The sequence below is a fragment of the Eleutherodactylus coqui genome, chromosome 8, assembly GCF_035609145.1.
Source record: "Eleutherodactylus coqui strain aEleCoq1 chromosome 8, aEleCoq1.hap1, whole genome shotgun sequence".
NCBI classification, from domain to species: domain Eukaryota; kingdom Metazoa; phylum Chordata; class Amphibia; order Anura; family Eleutherodactylidae; genus Eleutherodactylus; species Eleutherodactylus coqui.
Window position 1 is genome coordinate 78,095,391 of NC_089844.1, and position 21,495 is coordinate 78,116,885.

General features: G+C 41.9%; 1 protein-coding gene across 1 annotated transcript in view; it reads left to right on the forward strand.

The window, feature by feature from the left end:
- The window catches only part of LRP2 (LDL receptor related protein 2), a 211,957-nt gene that overhangs the window by 22,741 nt on the left and 167,721 nt on the right, over positions 1–21,495 (forward strand). The window contains exons 7-11 of the mRNA XM_066577806.1: positions 1,583–1,699; positions 2,562–2,705; positions 9,950–10,069; positions 14,664–14,792; positions 16,697–16,866. Coding sequence (XP_066433903.1) covers positions 1,583–1,699; positions 2,562–2,705; positions 9,950–10,069; positions 14,664–14,792; positions 16,697–16,866 — 680 coding nt within the window. The remainder of the gene's footprint in view (positions 1–1,582; positions 1,700–2,561; positions 2,706–9,949; positions 10,070–14,663; positions 14,793–16,696; positions 16,867–21,495) is intronic.

Below are 21,495 nucleotides of genomic sequence, written 5' to 3' on the forward strand. Positions count from 1 at the left end.
ATCGGTGCTTGTCAATGGAACTTTGCCAGTGCGTACAGTAAATTACAAAGTTAGGGCACGTCTAGTGCTGAGTTATTTAAGAGCGATTTATATATTCCCTTTCATTCCCCTGTAACTGAGTCCAATGAGAAGCATGTATATTTGCTTTGCTTACATTGTAGGCTCTTTGTACCTTCCAAACTTTAAAAATTCTGTCCTATTATCTAGAGACGTTGCTTGGTGTCTGTTTCCTTCAGTTTCACCAAACCCTCACACTCATTAATCACTCCCAGTGTGTCTGCGGCTGGCAGACCTGCTATTGTTCCCGTCTGAAGCCCCCTTACTGCACAGTCGGACCTGACAGCAACTCACAGAGCTTCTAACTGTACGGCTTCTGAGACCTAAGAGGAAATCTACAACTCTGCAGAGACATCACTCTGATTGGACACTTTGACCAAGAATCAGTTTTTTTCTTTTAGTTTATACATTTACCACCATAGGAAACTCTTGTTCTGTTGTGGGAAAGGCAACATTATACTTCTGCTAGTTAAGTATGGCTTAATAACTTCCCATTTGTGGCTATTTCCGTCTCTCATACTGACTCCATCTTGGAGAGACAGAAGTTTCCTCTTCCCGATGTATGGTTCTAAGTTTGTAAGTTTATAAGTTTGTTCACCACTATTTATAACTATAATAGTTAGAAGTAATGGTAAGCAAACTTTTGAAAAGTTCGGTTTAGTGAATTTGCCAAACTTTTACAAAACGTTTAGTTTGAATTAGTTTGAACCTAACTGTAAGTTCACTGAAAACCCCTAAAACTGGAGTATAACACTGTCTAAACGACAGAGGCGTAACTTGAAGCTTCTGGGCCCCAATGCAAAACCTGTAATGGGGCCTCCAGCTACAATGCTTTATTCATAGTACTGGGCTCCCTATATGGAGAGGAGAGGCCTTATGGGCCCCCTAAGGCTCCTGGGCCCGGGTGCAACTGCATCCCCTGCATCCTCTATAGTTACCCCCCTGCTAAATGCCATAAAAGCCTTGTACAGAACTCCAAGAGTGTTATATAGGGCTTTTATGGCTCTTAGTTTTATACACCAGTGGTCAGGACTAGTGTTGAGCGAACTAAACCAGTAGAACCCTGTTTTGGGTAGAACTTTGCTAAAAGCTCGGTTCATGCTTAACCAAACTTTTAGCAAAGTTTTACCTAAAACAGGGTTCTACTCATTCAGTTTGTTCAACACTAGTTATAAGCTGAAAAAACCCTTAATATCTAAATATCACAAATGTCCAAAACTAAAGTAAGAAATACCAATTATACACATCCAAAGCCAGGAGTAGATTCCTCAGGAAGACGTATATAAGCCCTTCCTTTATATTTCCCATATTCTTTGGATCCACTTCTGGCTTTGGTTAAAAAAACTACCACAAAAATAGCCACAAAAACCTGCGTGTGAAACCGCATGTAATTTTCACTTGCATTTGCAATGTACCTCGGTTGTCTAGGTTTACATAAAGCTTCCTGTGTCAGTGACTTACCACTGTAATGCAGTGGACACTCTGCCATCTACCTTCTGACAATATGCTATCATTTTCTACCTAGCTTATCCAACCTGTAAAGGAGATTACTTTACGTGCCCAAGCGGTCGTTGTATACACCAGAGCTGGCTTTGTGATGGGGACGATGACTGCGATGACAATGCTGATGAAAATGGATGTGGTAGGTTGATTCCCTATTTACAGTAAGGGCTCTTTCACATGGTCGTTTTCGCACAGAATAGGCACATAAACCCCCCCCCCCCCCCCGCATCTATTAGAACTAATGGTTTCCTATAGAAACGTTCAGATGAGGGAATTTTAAACGTGCAAAAAACTCACACCTTAACCCTTTCCAATCCAATTTGTATCCCGGTTTTCCTAGGGGTCTTACTCTTTTTCTGCCATTATACAATGGCACTATATGCTGGCTAAAGCCAGTACTGCATGAGGTGACACGCTGGATAGGCTCTGACAGCAGAGAGGCTGGCAATATACAGTAAGAGAACCCCGACGGGCGTCTTCCAACATCGGAGCTGTACAGCCTTAAATCATACTGTCTTCAGAGGTCAGACAGTGGATTGGAAAGGGTTAAAAGATAGGACATGCGACTGCAATGCTCGCATCTAAGGTCTGTGCTGCGTGAAAAGATAGGACCTGACCTATCTTTGGTGCAAAATGCGGAGGAGCTTCCATAGACCCCTATGGGAACTGGATAACACACAACACGCAGCTACCAATCGTGTGAATGGGCAATTTCACTGCCAATTGAGCTCAGGACTTAATTACGGGAAATCGTCCATTCACGCTATTTTTCGTGCAGTTAGCCGAGATTTTTTTAGACGCGCCTCTTCCGAGAGAAACCAAGACTCGTGTGAAGGAGTCCTAAGGCAGAGACAGTCTGGAATGAAAATAACTTGTGAATGCCACACCATTCTACTTAATTCTGTGAAGGCAATATTTTCACTTAAATGACCGATATTAGTAATTAAGTGACTATTGATTACATAGTTCCAGTTACATCCAATATACCTTTTGTATTTCAGAGAGTGGGTTGAGAGAATGTAGTCCTGGAGAATGGTCTTGTCCGTCATCTGGGCAGTGCATCCCTATAGATAAAGTCTGTGATGAAACAGTTCACTGCCGATTTGGGGAGGATGAAACTAATATAACAGCTGGGAGAAACTGCAGTAAGTTATATTGCTAATGTAGCATTGTGCATGATGTGGAACTTGCACATTGATGTGTTTTATTATTTTTGATTGAAGTGAAATAGGTTGTAGATGCAAACTATGACGCCAGTTATGGAGAGGCTTTACACCCGCTTAGTTAAGAATCGATGCTTTACTAAATGGACAAAAAAGAATAATATGGCAATGACATACAACAACATCATCCCATTGACGTTAATGGGTTATTTCAGTTTGGAATACAGACCATAATTAATGCACATAAATACGCATGTCTGAATATCCCAATGCAAATCAATGAGGTTTCCATATTCCATATTAGGTACATAAAAAATACGCACGTAATACAGTGCGCAAATAAACCAATATGAATGAGGCCTTAGTTAAAGGAGTTTTCCAGGACTAGCATATTGATTGCCTATCCTTAGGATAGGACATCAATAGTCGATCAGTGGGGGTCTGCTATCTGAGACCTCTTCTGGTCAGTTATTTGAACAGACCACGATGCTTGGGTAAGAGCTGCGGTTCTTCACTGCATACTAGGCATATTACATTTTGTAAGGCTGTGATAGAAGCTCAGTCTTATTCATTTGAATGGGAATCATCTGATGAAAGGCCAAGAGATGATGAATGTGGCATCACTGGCCTGAAAAGAGGCCGTTGCACTTAAGTGAGCGCCTTGAACAGCTGTTTGACTGGGGTTCTGCGTGATAGACCTCACTGATTGGATACTGATCTCCTATCCTGATGATTTTTTGATTCACGAACTAGAAATTAAAAAAAGCCATGGCAGATAGCAAAACACAAGTAGTGGACAAAATCCATTAGGTTACCCATGACCTGCAAGAGTGGACATAAATAATACAGTATCCAACTTGTAAATTCCTTCATCTAATGTGTAACTAATTAAAAAAGGGTCACTGAATCACAGAGTTGGAAGAGAGCTCCAAGGTCATCTGGTCCAACCCCTTTATCAATCCTGAATTCACTATATCATCCCAGACAGATACCTGTCCAGCCTATGTTTCAAAACGTTCATTAAAGGGAACTCACCACCTCCAGTTGCAACCTGTTCCACTTGTTGATCATCCTTCTCTGTCAAAATATAGCAGCCCAAAGGGTGAGCGATGACGATCATCGCTCATCGTGCAGTTTAAACAGCCGCCGTTCCATAGCGAACAGTGCCTGTGTTATGTGAATGGAGAGGGGCGGGGGAGCAAGAGGAGAGAAATCTCCCGCACTACCCCACCCCCCTGCTGGCCGCTCCGTGTGCGAGCCTGCTGTGCTAGCTCCCGTGCAGGAGCACTGAAGCGCGGGGATACAGGGACGAGTGTCGGGCATCGTTTGCCCGACACTCATCCAATGTAAATGGGCCTTAAGAATTTTTGGACCCATTACTTTTGCCTGAGAGAGATTCCCAACAAATGTCTAGATAATCAAAATCTCCCATGATCACTATGTCATGCTTTTTTGAGAACTTAGTCATTTTATGTAGAAAGAGTTCATCCATATCTTCTTCTTGTCCAGGTGGCCTATAGTAAATGCCTACAATAGTGTCCTGTTATTCTCTCCTTGTATGTTTACCCAAATAGTTTCTACAGAACTCTCATGCTCTGAAGTTTGAATCTCTGTGGAGATTTATGGTTTCCTAACATACAACACCTCCTCCCTCCCCCTGATTATTATAAATAAGTTGTGTCATTCTAGACTCGTATTCCGATCTAGGTCTTCAAAGTTTCTGCTGTCAGTTGAATTGTCTTGATAGCCTATCAGACAGATCTTTGATTTGTGGACCTGGAAGACAGCACCCCTCTCGTGAGGTTATGCCAGGTCTACTGACAGCAGCCTCTTTACCTCTCAATAGGGAATCCCCCACAACCAGCACCCTAATTTTCGTCTTCACAACACTTCTTTTTCTCCATCAAGAGGATTCTGGGTGCTTACTACACAGTTCTTTATGGACAAAGTAATTTCTTGCTGTACCTCTTAGTGTGACAGCCTGGTACGGGTTCCTGAGCAGTATGGCTGCTGGCTGACTCCTGATCCTCCTGTTTATTTGGGTCACATGCTTCCATTCCTCTGCTTCTGTAGGTACACTGAAAATATATTTTTCTTCAACAGAAGAGTTACTTCTGCTCTGTCAAAAAAATCCTCATCATCTTTAATGAGTTTCAATGTAGCTTTTTTTCTCCTGAAGACTTTGCACCTTTTCATCCAATAGAGACACAAGCTTGCATTTCTGGCAGGTGAGGTTTGGCTTTTCCTCCAATAGGTCTGTAAACATAGAGCATACAATTGCAGCTTACCATATGGCTACTCCCCCCTTCCATGTTGCACATAATTAGTTAATGTCTACTTTGAAACTTCAAATAGTCAAGAATTCTCATAATGGTATTTAACCTCCAAGCAGCTGGACCCGGCTAAACCCAGCGATCGTCCCACTCATAGCAACTCTTCACTCTTACCAGAATGCACCATGAATATGCAAATTATCTTTCTGGGGCTCCAATTCCTGGTCTAGGTCTCATGTACAAGACTGTGTGTATTTCGCCCAATAATACAGTGCACAACATGGAACGTGGCAAGTCGTATCCTGAACATGGTTGTGTCTTACAATGCTTTTTACACTGTATCTGAAGTTATGGAGCTTAGAAAGTTAAAAAAATGCAATTGCCAGATGCCCAATATCTGTTTTCTTAGGTGCCCTTGAGCTGTATTAAGATTCTGCAAGGACCTAAACAGATGCCCGTTGTAGGCCTTGTTAGCTGCTGGCTTGGGTTAGCAGGAAAAGCAATCTGTTTCTCCAGCTGTGGTTAAGATATTCCTTCTTAAAGTCCATGAAATATTGTAATTTAATTAAATTAAAAATTAGCCATTTAAGGTCTCATTTAGTTTTGCTGTATATATTCGGTGCAAGTAAATTATGCTTAGGTCTTAATTTGTGCGATGCCATTTTTAAGCACAATAATCCTTTGGAATACTAATGTATCTGTCCTCCTTTTTTTGAAATTCTAATTTTATTGTAAGAGCAAAATTTAGAATCTCCAAACAGTCAGAATACAATTTCCACTATGTAGTCGAGTGGTAACATGACAAGATCAGCAATAGCTGGAAAACTCTACATCAGCAAACATTAAGCATGGAAAAAGAAGAAAAGCACATTGGCCTGGTAATCAATACTGAAGATCCAGGTACCAGTGTAATATACTGAAAAATATTGTAATATCCAGAACTTCAGAACCGAACAACTTCAGTTCTATGGAACACAGTTGTTTAGCAAGAAAACAGAAAAAAAAGGCGTGGGGGCATACGATAGAAGGGATAAATATTCCTGACTGTCTTAAAAACATAACCAGTGATGCCATGAATTTGAGTGCATGAATTTGTCGTGATGTCCGCGAGAAGAGGCCGTCAAGTCTTCCATACATTTTATCTCTTTAACCTTTTGGAACCAGAGCCGCATGGAGCGCTGGGATGCAAGATCAGGCCGCATTGATCAGGTGACGAATAATCGAATAATCTAGGAAGGACATGATCAGTCAACTTCGAAGTAATATTCCAGACAGTATCCCAAAAAACAGGGACTTTTTGACATTCCCAGAAAACATGTAAGTCTGTGCAATTCCGCAATGTCAGCAAAGAGGAGAAAAAGATGGGAAAAAACAATGGAGCTTAGTGTGGACAGTAATATGAGTTGATGCGTAATTTATAAAATAACGAGAGGTCATGTCTCAGGAAAGTACTGTTGACGAATGTTGTAAGACAATGCTCATAACTTGTCAATGAAGGGAGTGAGAGGAGGAATTAACAAAGTTGACATGCGAACCAAAATGGAAGAGCGCAGGGTTCCTAGGTAAATGTCATTTGGTCTGCCATGACACTTTTATCCTGAAAAAATGTGCTTGCAAACGACCAGCTTTGCACTAGCCACAGAAGGGTCTTGGTTCGCAGCCTAGATGAAAGGAGGGGTTGTAGAGTATGGGGTAGAGAGGGGATGGGTGTTGGGAGATATCCATATAGCGGAAAAGATGCATGATCACTCGAACCATGTTTTTAATAAGAAGGTGAGACAGCATTGAAGGGTTAATGTAATCCAAAAGCCATGGGGCATATTCAATAGGAAATGGGATGAATGCTTGCACTAAATAGATCCACGGTTTGAGTGTCCCAAGTCTGCACTAGTCTAGAAATGATAATACGTGGGTATATAGGGTTGTGAGAGCATTGACCATGCGACACGGGATGGCTTTTGAGACCATATGAATTGATTTACAATGGAAGACAGGTTTTGGAAAATTAAGTGTGGAGTGCACGGGAATTGCTCGTAGGGGGTAAAGCAAATTATGCAATATACCGTATTTATTTGAAAATGGCCAATCTGCCAACCCATGTGATGGTTCCTTTAGTCCATAAACGTAATTCACTACGAATAGGACAAAGTCTAGCCTCTCTAGAGGCCAATAATCCAACCTGAAAGCTGTGAATAAGGTCTTTCAAGAGGGTAGACAGCTGAGTTGTTAGTATTTTTGAGATCCACATTGAGGACAGATATCGGTCAGTAGCTCCCACACGTAGAAGGGTTTTTACTTTCTTTTAGCATTACTGTAAACTCTTAAGTGTATTGACCGGTATTGATACGTGATGAGGGATAGAGTTAAAGGCCCTTAGAAAGGCACTAATCAGGCATTCTATAGAGCGTGAGTAATGGGCTAGAGAGGGAGCATCAAGGTCTAATGCTTTTCCTGGTTGAGTGTTTTTATTGGCAGTAAAAAATTCATCCTCTGAAAGAGGAGAGTCTATGGCCTGAAGTGCAGTCTGAGTGAATTCGCTTCAACCCAGAGTCTCAGAGATAAGATTGAATAGCAGCTAATCTGCTGGCTGCAGCAAGGTATGATGTAGAAGAGAGTTAGAGATCACGGTAATCTAGTGAGTTCAGCCCCAGTGGAACTGTCCACCATTTGTGTGTTTGTTCAAGGGTATGAATTTTGGCAATGAGGGTAGAAATGCGGATTAACCATCCTGTGATGTAACATGTGTATACTTCCCAAACTAAGAGAGGGCTACAGTCAGGAGTAACATTGATATTGAGGAAAAGAGCAAGATCTTTTTCAAGTTCAGTTACAATTTACGGGTTCTGCAGAAAAGAATCGTTAAGGTGCTATTGACAAGCCTTAGGGGATAGCTAAGGTATAGAGCGTAATTATAGCATGGTCAGAAAAAGACATACAGTCTATGAAGGAGCAGGAGAGAAGAGGAAGATGAAAGTTTTGAAGAAGAAAAAAGTCAATACCAGAATATTGGTTATAAGGATGGAAAGAGAAGGAACAATTCCTGTCGGTCGGATGACGTAGGCGCCAGAGGTCTAGTAGCTGGTATTGGTGTAAGATGTTTTGCAGCCGGTGAGTGACAGGTGGGATTAGTCAAGCAGACCTGAGAGGTGTCTAGTGAGGGGTCTACTGGGATATTAAAATCACCTCCTAGTATCAACACTCTCAGCAAACTCCTCCATAACCACCAATGTTTTCTCTAGGAAGGTCAACTGACCAGTGTTAGGTGAAAGAATATTGGCAAATGTAAAAAGGGTATTAGAAATCTTACCCTTTACAAAAATGAATCTTCCTTGTCCATTCAAGTGAGTAGCCACCCATTCCCATGGTATTGATCTGGAAATAAGTTCAGAAATGACTTGTTTTTTGAGTCTGGAGAGGCGCTGTGGTATACGTCTTGGGAACAATCAGTGCATATGTGAAAATGCATCTCTTGGAGAAACACTATCTGCGCCCTGTTTTTTCCAGAAGATGTGTAGCAGTGCCGAGCTCTTCTCGGGCAGATTCAAGCCCTGAGCATTTAAGGAGATAACAGTAAGGTTAGCCATGGTGGAGTGAAGTAGGCAGACACAATTGGGTAAGGAAATGGTAAGGGAAAAAAAAAGTGGGTAGGAGAAGCCCTAGAGCAAAAAAAAGTTAAGTAAGAGAAGACTAGAAAATAGTCAAGAGCTCTGAAACCAAAACCATGTGATGTGATTTCCAACTAGGGGACTCTGCAACAACATAGAAATGCAGATTTGGAAGTGTGGAAAGGCACAGTAAGTACAAACAACAATTCCAAGGCATTAAGCCAACATGTCAAAATACAAAACAAATGGAAGAACCATAATGATAACTAGTGGTAAAGGGGTTACAAAAAACATGTCAGAGACGAGAACCTGAAAAAGGCTTGAGCCATGTCTGTTGAGGCTGCCATAAGTTTCGCATAAGCAATCAAAACTAGAGGTGCAGGATAGACCTGGATCCATTAATAGTATACAATTCCTAGGAGGTAAGCTATGGAAGTAAAGTGTAGGTTTTTCAATGAATGTGGCTCAATGGTTAGCACTGTCACCTTGCAGCGCTGGGGTCCTAGGTTCAAATTGGACCAAGAACATCTGCATGGAGTTTGTATGTTCTCTTTGTGTTTCTTGTTCTCCTCCTCCAGAGAAGGAAGAAGCATAGTGGCTCAGTGGTTAGCATTAGAGTCCTAAAGTTTTACAAAGTCCATGCAGATGTTGATCAGATTTGAACCTAGGACCCCAGTGCTGCAAGGCAATGGTGATAACGGTGATAACCACTAAGGCAACTGTATTAACCACTTAGCCGCATCCACTGAAAGACCATGATCACACTCTTAGACAGTGTTCAGTACTAGTTTAGGGGTTTTCATGAACTTCCAGTTTGGCCAAAATGTGCCTATACATGCCCTACTTGGCACGTTGAACAGTTATGTAAACCTTCAAATTGTCCACTGCGACTTGGATTAGGACCATACACAATGTCCATAGGGGCCATGACAAGGTCTGCTACGTCCACTACTGCTTATTTTGTAATAACTATTCATTCATCGGATTGAGCACTTGTAGGACTAACTGGAGCGACGGGTACGACACCGCTACCCATGCCCATCCTCACAACAATCTCTTCTGACAGCCTTGCATGAATAATGGCGAACTATGCCTGCCAAGACTTACAGAGAACTTGTGGAAAGTACGCCTCGACGTGTTACCGCAGCAAAAGGAGGGCCGACATGTACTAAATAGAAAAATAAAACGCTTTTTCTGAAAAACATGCCATGTCCAAATACTTTTGTCCATTTAGTGTATTTGACACCATATTTTTAACCCAACTGAAAATGTCAATTGTCATTCTAAATTCTTCTGAGCTTTATGAGTGATGTACTAATCTGGTGTATATTCTAATTGTCTCCCCTAGGTGCAAGTAATTGTGCTGCGCTGAGTTGTTCCTATCAGTGTCATTCCTCTCCATCTGGTGGGGTCTGCTTTTGTCCAGCAGGATACATCATCAGTGCAAACGACAACCGAACCTGCGTTGGTCAGTAGACATACGAACATTATTTCCTGCAAAGTATGACTGCCTAATCTGACAAACATGATACCAGATTTTAGTATAATAGAACAGGTTGACACACACACCCTAAAATACAGCTGTATTGCAGATGTACCGATGCGCAGCATCTACTTGAGTCCAACAAACCCCCCCCAATATGCATCTTTATTAACCCCTTCCCACTCCAGGATGTACATTTACATCCTGGAGCGTCGGGGTATGTATGCAGAGAGGTCCATTCGACCGATCGAAGCTACTAACCCTTTAAAAGCCCCCGAACGATGTTTAGGGGTCCCATACGCCCCCCCCCCCCCCCCCCGCAGTGGGATCGGGGGAGCTGTGCAGGTCTCATGGCTGCCGGGGGCCTCCCCGTGGGGTGGCTTGATAGGCTGCCTGTCAGAATGCAGTATGACGTAACGCTATAGCATTACGTCATACTGCAGGAGCGATCAAAGCATCGCATCTTGTAGTCCCCCAGGGGGACTTAAAAGTTACGTTTAAAAAAATCAATACATTTTTTTTATTTGTAAAAAAAAAGTAATAAAAGTTTAAATCGCCCCCCTTTTGCCATATCTGCAATTAAAAAATCTAAATCATTAAATAAAAATACATATTTGGTATTGCTGCGTCCGTAAAAGTCCGACCTATCAAAGTAGCACATTATTGTCCCTGCACAGTGAACGTCGTCCGAAAAAAAAAGTAAAGAACGCCAGAAATGCACTTTTTCAGTCACCCTGTCTCCCAGAAAAAAAGGCAATAAAAAACAATCAAAAAGTTGTATGTATTCCGAATTAGTACTAACGGAAAATACATGACATCCTGCAAAAAATGATCCCTTGCTGAACTATGTTGGCGGAAAAATAAAAAAGTTATTGCGCGCACAAAATGACCACAGAAAATAATTGAAAAAAATGTAATGTCTTTGAAAAAAAAGAGAAGTATAGTAAAAAAAACAAAACTATACAAGTTTGGTATCGTAGCAATCGTACTGACCCATAGAATAAAGCTATCATGTTGTTTTTGTTGCAGTTTATGCGCCTTAGAAACAAGACGCACTGAAAAATGGCAGAATGTCGTTTTTTTTTTCATTTTACTCCACTTAGAATTTTTTAAACGTTTTTCAGTACATTATATTGTACTTTAAATAGCACCATTAAAAACTACCACTCATCCCGCAAAAAACAAGCCCTCATACAGCGACGTCGATAGATAAATAAAGGAGTTATGATTTTTTTAAAGGGGGGATGAAAAAACAAAAATGGAAAAAAAAATGGGCTGTGTCATGAAGGGGTTAAATCTGAAGAATATTGATTTGCTGTACACCTCTCTGTGTGCTGTATTATGGCCCTATACAATCAGACGCTGTACAGAGACATAATATGGCCTGGTGCATGAAATGTAGAGGCAACATAAGCTAAAGTGAATTGTTTTGATCATATGACGATGCAGCTAGTAGGGGAAAGATCACTATTGTGTAGTTCCACTGTTAGAAAACAACATACAATGACTATAGGAGACAGGTCAGGTAGATTGCCCACCCAATACTACACTATCTTGCCAAAAGTAATTGGACACCTGAGCAAGAATCAAAAGTATTTATTTACGTATGTCAATACTTAGTAGGGCCTCCTTTGGCCTTAATGACATAGAATACTCTCCATGGCAAACGTTCTACTAGGATCTGATTCACTTCAGCTGGTATTTCCCTCCATTCATACTGCAAATATCTGACGAGTTCTCTCAAAGAAAATGGACGCTGCTCATATTTCCTTACCTGATATTCTAGTTTACCCCAAAGATATTCGGTAAGGTTCTGGTTGGGACTCTGTGTAGCCAGTCTAATCGTGGAACATCCATATCCTCAAACCAATATAAGGATTTGTTGGATTTGTGACCAGGCACGTTGTCTTGTTGGAAGTATTGCTGACCATTCCCAAAATATTGTCATATTGCTGGCAGCACATTATTATCTAGAGTGTCAGGGTACACCTCCATGTTCTTGGTTCTTGCCATTACAATCAACAGACTGAGACCATGCCATGTAAAACATCCCCAGACCATAACGGAACCTCTGCCGTATTTAACTGTTGGAACAACACAATTAGGCAAAACCCGTTCCCCAGCCATCCTCCACAGGTACATCCATCTGGTTTGAAGATGCAGTAGTGTGATTTGTCACTCCATAGAACGTTCTTCCATTGCTCAACTGTTCAGTGATCACACTCCTTGCACCATTGTAGACAGGTTGATGCATCTATTTTGATGAATGGAGGGAAATACCAGCTGAAGTGAATCCGATGGAAAGTATACCATGGAGAGTATTCAATGTCATTAAGGTCAAAGGAGCCCTGCCAAGAATTAACATGTGTAAATAAATACAACTTTGGATTCTTGCTCAGGAGTCCAATTACTTTTGGTAGGATAGTGTGCATAAACATAATGTAGTCCCTTTAATGTATGATTGTCATTATAGTAAAGTCAGCCCTACTGCCTATGGTGCTGTACAATAGGTGATTCGCAAATGAAGTATCCAGATTTAAATTTAAAAAAAAAAACAAATTAAAATAATAAATTTAGTGAAAAGTAAATGCAAGTAACTTAAAGTCAAATCACATTTTCACACATAACATGTTGGTTATGAAGAAGCTTTTGTAGAAGTGGGCAATAGGGTCTTTATTAAACATAGAAGGTCTAAATACTTAGGGCTCATGTCCACGGGCAAAATATGATTTAAGATCCGCAGCGGATCTCCCGCATGCGGATCCGCATCCCATAGGGATGCATTGACCACCCGCGGGTAGATAAATACCCGCGGATCGTCAATAAAAGGGATTTAAAAAAAAATGGAGCATGGAAAAATCCGGACCATGCTCCATTTTCATGCGGGTCTCCCGCGGGGACGGCTCCCGCGGGCTTCTATTGAAGCCTATGGAAGCCGTCCGGATCCGCGGGAGACCTAAAATAGGAATTTAAAGTATTTACCATCCGGCGCGGGCGGGGAAGGTCAGCTGTTCCTCACGGCCGCATCTTCCTTGCTTCGGCTCGGCGGATGTGCCCGGCGCATGCGCGCGGCACGTCGGCGACGTGCCGGCGACGTGCCGCCGGCGTCAGGAATTCATCCGCCGGCCGAAAATGAAGATCCGGCCGTGAGGAACAGCTGATCTTCTCCGCCCGCGCCGGATGGTAAATACTTTTAAATTCTTATTTTCGGCGCTCATGTCCGCGGGGCAGGAGGGACCCGCTGCAGATTCTACATGTAGAATCTGCAGCGGATCTGATTTTCCCCGTGGACATGAGGCCTTAGTGTATTGCTCACTTAGAAGATGTCCTTTTTCACATGGAAGTTGTTCTATTGTTAGACTGCTGCACACAAAAGCTTTCTATGGTAATGAGATATTGACATCTGTCCCGGCTTCAAAGCGCTGAGAAAAAGTATTGATATCTTTTATAACAGGACACTATTATCTGATTGCATCAACATAGAGAAGCTGAAAGTAGCGATAAGTATCTCAGTTCAGGAAAGTTGTTACTGCTGCTATTAACTTCAAAACCTGACTCAGTTGCTGACTGTGTTCAAGCTAATCATGGAATATGTAGATAGAGAGATGGATAGATATGAGACGGATAGAAATGAGATAGATAGATATATATGAGATAGATAGATAGATAGATAGATAGACAGATATGTGATAGATATCTATCTCTCTCATCTATCTATCTATCTATCTATCTATCTATCACTCTCATATCGATTTATCTATCTCATATCTATGAGAGAAATAGATATATATGAGATAGATAGATGATAGATACCGTGTTTCCCCGAAAATAAGACAGTGTCTTATATTAATTTTTGTTCAAAAAGGTTTAACTTTTTTACATGTATAGCTGCCTGGACACTATTTAAATTGACTTTTTAAATTAACTGTTAGCAGGGCTTAATTTTGGAGTAGGGCTTATATTTCAAGCATCCTCAAAAAGCCTGAAAAAACATTTTGCATCTTCAAAAATTCTGGAAAATCATGCTATGTCTTATTTTCAGGGAAACAGGGTAGATATGAGCTAGTTAGATAGATAGATAGATATCAAAGAGATAGACAGATATAAGATAGATAGCTATGAGATAGATAGATAGATAGATAGATAGATAGATAGATAGATAGATAAATCGATATTCGAGCGATAGATAGATGAGATAGATAGAGATGAGATAGATAAATAGATAGATGTGAGAGAGATAGAGATAGATATGAGAGATAGATAGATATGAGATTGATAGATAGATGAGATAGATAGATATCAAACAGATAGACAGATATAAGATAGCTATGAGATAGATAGATAGATAGATAGATAGATAGATAGATAGATAGATAAATCGATAATAGAGCGATAGATGAGATAGATAGATAGTGAGAGAGATATAGATAGATATGAAATAGATATTAGAACGGAGAGCTGGATACACATTTCTACATTTATTTCTCTTTATTAGAAGTGTTGTGGCCTCTGGTCTATAATTAATTATTTACTACATTAATATGCTAATTATTATTTTTCTTTATTTTAATTACTTTAGATTTTAACGATTGTCAAGTATGGGGCATATGTGACCAGCTCTGTGAAGATCGTATGGGCAGTCATCGTTGTAGTTGTGTCGATGGATATATCTTGGAACACAACAAGCACTGTAGAGCCAACACCTCCAGTACGTAGTTATAAGCGGAGTAGGTGGCTTTGCCAAATATATTATGTCTCCAAGGGACATTTCACATGGGGGGAAAATCTGCACAGTTTTGTGCATCAAAATCTCCATGTAGTCGTGCGGATTTTGGAGCGGATTTCCACAGTGCCAGCTTAAGCTGTCTGTTGTGTCAGCAGCCAAATTCCAGACTGTGTGAAAAGCCCCTAAAGCGCTTTTACTCTGAACATGACAGCTCTGAAAAGTTTTAACAAAACAGGCGTGGTTAAAAAAAAGTCGGGAAGCATACCAAAATTATCTAAGACATGCTGCATTTTTGGTGCTGATAAGAGCAGCACGTAGCATACCTTGAAGTTATGTTTCAACATGGCGGATTTGCTGTGGATTTTTCATAGCAGGGCTCAGTCACATGGTGCATCCGGGCGCCGTTGCACTAGTGTTACTGTACGAAGAAGACGGCCGCACTGCAGGTGCGGACGACTCTCCGCACCGCTGGAAGAAAGAACACACGACCGGCAATGGAGCCAGTCATGTGTTCTTTCTTCCGGCAGTGCGGAGAGTCGTTTTTATTATTTATTAGCCGCCCATGCTGTATGCTAATTACTTTCAGACCGTCAGATGGGCGAGATGCTCACTTGGACTGATCCTGGCTCTCTTCTTTCATTCCTCCTCATCCCAACCCCTTGCATATTGAGTGCCTTCTCTAGGGAATAGGCAAGGAGTTTGATTGGGGAGGAATGAGAGAGGAGAGCCAAGACCAGTCTGAGTAAGTGGTCACTGCTCTTATTAGCGCCACCTAGGGTTAGGTTCAGTTTATGAAGCTAAAGTCTCCTGACACACTTCCTTTAAGGTGGCAGAACTAATAGAAAACTGTCTAACATGTTGAGTATGAGTGAATGAGAACGTCAGAACTATCGGTATTATAACTGAGTGATTGGTGAACGAGCCAACAATGATTTTTAAACCTGCAGAAAATGAACGATGAACGAAAAGCGAACAACTTACCGTTCATCGTTTGATCGTTGCCTGTGTTTACACTGAATGATTATTGTTCATTTTCAGTTGTTTCAATGATTTTTTGAACAATATAATCATTCTGTGTAAAAGGGCCTTGACTTAATCTTAAGACACCTTTGTCAAAAACTGATTTTCGGGGGGGACAAAGCATTTGGATGGATGGGCTGCGGCGTACATACATCACAGCCCAGAATACCATCGGCCAGAGGTAGAGAGTTCAGCTCTGCTAAACTCCCCCCTCCTTTCCGCCCCCTGCTGGCTGCCAGAAAAGGGGGTGGGTGGGGGTGAGACTTAGCAAGCTACTGTGCTAAACTCCCTCCCCCACTTCCCCCCCTTGCCGGCTGCTGGCAGCTCCCATTGGTTAATCGCAGCCGTTGGAATCAGCACCACATGTGCTACTTTTTTCAGACAGCCAATTTCTATCACTGCAAAATCGCCATCTGAACAAATGCATTAGAATTAGAGATGAGCGAACGTACTCGGATAGGCACTACTCGTCCGAGTAATGTGCCTTATCCGAGTACCGCTGTACTCGTGCTGAAAGATTCGGGACGCGCTGCGGAGCGGGGAGCTGCAGGGGAGAGCGCGGAGGAACGGAGGGGAGATCTTTCTCTCCCTCTCTCACCTGTCAGCAGCGGAGCGCCCCGAATCTTTCAGCACGAACACAGCGGTACTCGGATAAGGCACATTACTCGGACGAGTAGTGCCTATCCGAGTACGTTCGCTCATCTCTAATTAGAATCCAATGCTTCAGATGGTCGCGATTTTCGAACTGCGTTTTACTGCGGCAAAATCGCCATCATAAAACGCTCGTGTGAATGAGGCTTTAGCCAATGATTATACAATTGACTGAAGTAATTAGGCTACTTGCCATTATTTTGTGTCTTTTCCAGCTGGTCCTCCATGGCTAATTTTCTCTAATGGACGGGATCTACTTATTGGTGACATTCATGGCAATAGCTATCGCACATTGGTGCATTCGCAGAACCGTGGAATCGCTGTGGGTGTAGATTTCCATTATCAGCTTCGACGAGTCTTCTGGACGGACACTGTACAGGACAAGGTATTTCGAGTAGCCGTAGAGATCCACATAAATATGTTCAAGGAGCATTCTGATTTGATACTGTACAAACAAAAGTTCATAGTTGTAGAATCAAAAGTTTTTTAACGTTTTCATATTCTTAGTTTGCTGTCGATTAATAAAACCGTTCCTGTTTACATCCAAAAGCTGAAAACCCAGGGAGTTTCCCATAAATGTATCCGTTCTAGATCCATTTGCTGAGCTAAATACAACCGCAGCACAAATATTTCTCCTCTGTGTTACAAAGCATGAGTGGTGACACGATGTATCAACTCGGGATCCAGACGGTCTAGTTCACAGGTGATTGCCTACTGGATACAATCCATGTCACAGCTGCAAACCACCCAAGGTCTTATATGGGATGTCAGTTTCTGTATGTACATAAAAGGATATACACAGAGGAAAGTCAGCTGAACCCACTAGATTTGAAAGTGCTCTGACTCTTCCCCAACCGGTGTTGAGTGAAAAAGGATGCTGTATGTTGGATTTGCCTGATAGCTAATGAGAGTATATGGGCATCTTAAAAGTGCTTTAACCACTTTCTGATGTTTACCGTATGTACCGCAACACGTCATTATAAGGCTTTATGCAAATAAGGAAGATGGGACAATACCGCTGCAGCGCCACCTATTGAATGACAGCATTCTTTCAAATCAATGTATGACTTTTTTTAAAAAGTCTGAAAAACAATGATTGTGAATAGGAAACCAAGGCAGAAATCCATACACAGACAGCTGTTTTGGGATGCTTGCCCTTCATCAGTATACAGTATATTTCTGGCATGGCTGGTGAGAGGCCTATGACGTAGGACAAGATGGGGTGTCATCTCTTCTTAAGGAGAACACCTAAAAAGTGTGTGGAGACACCTAGGGGGTGAGTGGGTTGAGGGTGGCATCGTCTCTCCTCAAAAGGGAGCACCCAGAAGGGGTGTGAGAAGTCACCTGAGAGGTGAGTGAGGAGACTTATACGGCTATGCATGCTCCTCTGGGTTATTTATGCAAATAGGGAAGATGGAACAATACTCTGCAGCGTCACCTATAAGGCTTTATTCACACGAGCGTTTTTACGCGGCTACTTAGCTGCATTTTTAGGTTGGCCGAAAATCGTGAATATATGAAGAATTGGCTTTCAATATATTCATTCAGATGACTGATTTTCAGCCGTTTCAAAATGTTGCGTTGGGAAAAATATCACATACAGGACTGAAATCGGCAATCAAATTTATACGCTGCTGGAAAAGATAGGTCTTGCTCTGACCGATATATGCTGGCGGCTCTCATAGACTCCAATGGGAGCTGAAAAAATAGGGAGTGGGAGGCAGTTTAGCAGCGTCCAGAACAGGGAAAAGCTTCCAGGTGCCTCTATTCATGGGCAATAGAAGTCATTCCAGGGATTTATGCCAAGCGAGGGATTTCTAGGCTGCGGCGTATTTTTTCTTTCATACATCGCACCCGGCCGTGTGAATGGACCAGAAAATGCTGATTAAGCTTAGTAATTAATCGCGTCTTTTCTTCATTCAGGCAATTTTACGGCATGTGCAGGCAACCGTAAAAACGCATATGCTTGTGTGAAGGAAGCTTAAGGAATAGGCTTGGCTTCAAAGCCCACTATAAACACAAACAGGGTGCTGGTCATCTTTGATAGTCAACACCTGCCTGCAACAGCTGTGATTGGAGATAGTACTAATCACGGCTCTCAACCATTAACCCTTTCCAATTTGTATCCTGGTTTTCCTAGGGGGCTTACTCTTTTTCTGCTGTTATACAATGGCGCTATATGCTGGCTAAAGCCAGTACTGCATGAGGTGACACGTTGGATAGGCTCTGACAGCAGAGAGGCTGGCAATATACACTAAGAGAACCCCGACGGATGTCTTCCAACATCGGAGCTGTACAGCCTTAAATCATAATATCTTCAGAGGTCAGACAGTGGATTCAAAAGGGTTAAATGTCGATATCTGACCGCAGCACTTAAATTTCCCAATTGGGATTCTGATTTCCCGAATGGCCTTCCTCCCCATGATGAGATTGCTGCGTGCCATCCGAGTATCATGGCAATTTGAGGCCTTCTTAAGGCCCCCAGGGCTTCTTGAGTCATCGTCTTTTAGATATTCCTGTATACTATTGTATTGCATTATACTGTATGAGTGATCAAACGATGGCAAGTTCAAGTTACCTATGGGGACTAAAGAAAAAAGTAAAAACATGTAAAATAAAGTTTTCTTTAATTACTAGAAATATATTAAAAGTCTAAACTGCCTTTTCCCAGTTGTCTCAAAAAAAAAAAAAGTAAAGATTGGTATTGCTGCAAAAAAACAAGTCCTGACAGCTGAATCAATGGAAAAATAAAAAAGCTATGGGGGTCAAACGATAGCGACCAAAACCAAAGTTTTTTGCAAAGCATTTTATTTTTTTGAGCAGTATTATATTAAAAAAACTAAAATTAAATAAATTTGGCATCACTATTATCATACTGACCCACAGAATAAAAATTACATGTAATTTTTACTGCATCTTAAACATTGTAAAAACAAGCACGAATGGCGCAATAGCTTTCCCCCCCCATTTTTCCCTATAAAAGCGGCCGGAAAAGATAGCGCATATGGTGTGCATTACGGCCGGCCGCTTTTATGCGACGCCAGAAAAGATAGGACTTGTCCTATCTTTTGCGGGAATACGCTGGCCATTCCCATAGACTCCTATGGGAGCATATGAGAGCCATCAGAAAAGAGAAGGGGGAGGGTATTCAGCAGCGACTCGCGTTGCTAAAGTCCCTCCCTCTCACTTTACCGGCAGCTCCTATAGGCTTCCATGGGAGCTTCTATTGCCACTATCAGCTGGCAAGGGGGCGTATATACGCCGCAGCCTGGCCGTGTGAACAGGCAAGAAAACAGGAGATTTAGCCATGATTTGGTCATGGCTCACTCCCATTTATGCGAAAATCGCAACGTCACTGTGAAAGAGGCCTAAATTAAATGCATAACCAGCAAGTAATGCTACATTTCCTTGCCATGACTACTGCAGTTGAAATGTACGGCCCATTGCAGCTTCCCCTTTGGGTCAGCTGATCACTATGCAGGATTGAATTTAACCCTTTCCAATCCAATTTGTATCCTGGTTTTCCTAGGGGGCTTACTCTTTTTCTGCCATTATACAATGGTGCTATCTGCTTGCTAAAGCCAGTACTGCATGAGGTGACACATTAGATAGGCTCTGACAGCAGAGAGGCTGGCAATATACAGTAAGAGAACCCCGACGGATGTCTTCCAACATCGGAGCTGTACAGCCTTAAATCATAATGTCTTCAGACGTCAGACAGTGGATTGGAAAGGGTTAAAAGAGTTTATTGAAATTAGACAACTCCTTTAATTCACTGGCAGCAGCAAATGGTGAGAGATAGAAACAACATATAAAGTTGTATAATGATTTAAAGGGTCGCCCACCTCTTCACTATTGATGACCTATCCTCAGGACAGGTCATCATCAATAGTAGATTGGCGGGGTTCTGCCGCTCTGGACCCCCATCGATCAGCTAATCTCCAAGCGGCTGTCAGTGTGACAGAGCAGGAAGCAGACAGCTCCGTACACAATGCAGCAGTCCGGCTTGGTAATGCAGGCACTGTCCTATTCTATGCAATGCAGATAGGTCATCAATAGTTAAGGGGTAGAGATGAGCGAGCCTACTCGGCCACGTCCCTTTTTCGCCCATGCACCGTGATTTTCGAGTACTTCCGAAAAGATTCGGGGGGTGCCGTGGGTGAGTGGGGGTTGCAGTGGGGAGTCGGGGGGAGAGGGAGAGAGAGAGGTCTCCCCCAGTTCCCCGCTGCTACCCCCGCGCCGCCACGCCTCCCCCCGCCCCCCGGCACCCCCCGAATCTTTTCACCCGAGTACTGAAGTACTCGAAAATCGCGGTGCTCGATCGAGTAATTACTCGAAACGAGTAGATTCGGTCATCTCTATTAAGGGGTAGAAAACCCCTTTTATCTGTGTTGATAAAAAATTTGGAAACCCCCTCTAACATACTGCATATGGATAAGACGTTTAAAATGACACAATTGTATAAAACAATCTTACAAATATTTTAATTAAGGCTCCGTGCTTGTATTACATGATATGGATTAAACAAAGCCTTCTATTATAAGGACGTCTTGTACAGTTTCCCATTTACTTTTAATGGAGTCAAAATGCCTAATAGAGGACATTCTTTCAAAATGAGTCAATCTCTTATTAGTCATTTTTGGAAACCTGATGCAGTAAATATAAAAGTGCCTTTTTTCTTGAATGATAAAAATCAAAATTTTTCATGCATATTTGTGTTTTTTGCTGTAATGGATCTGCCCATAGAAAATGCAGTGAAGCAGGTCATTGTTTTCAGACAGGACTCTTAGGAACGCGTAAGGATCAGACCCAACAAGACCTGCCATAGAGGCCATAATACTGCAAGGCATGGTGAAAATCAACTAGCGCAGAATTTGGGATTTTTTTAGATAAAGAAACAGAATATTGTTCAAGGGTTAACATTATTTTTAAGGCGAAGATGCAAAATTACAGTATACTGTACGTGTCTCATCTGAACTTATGGAGAAGAACGCATGCAAAATTTGTGCATGCA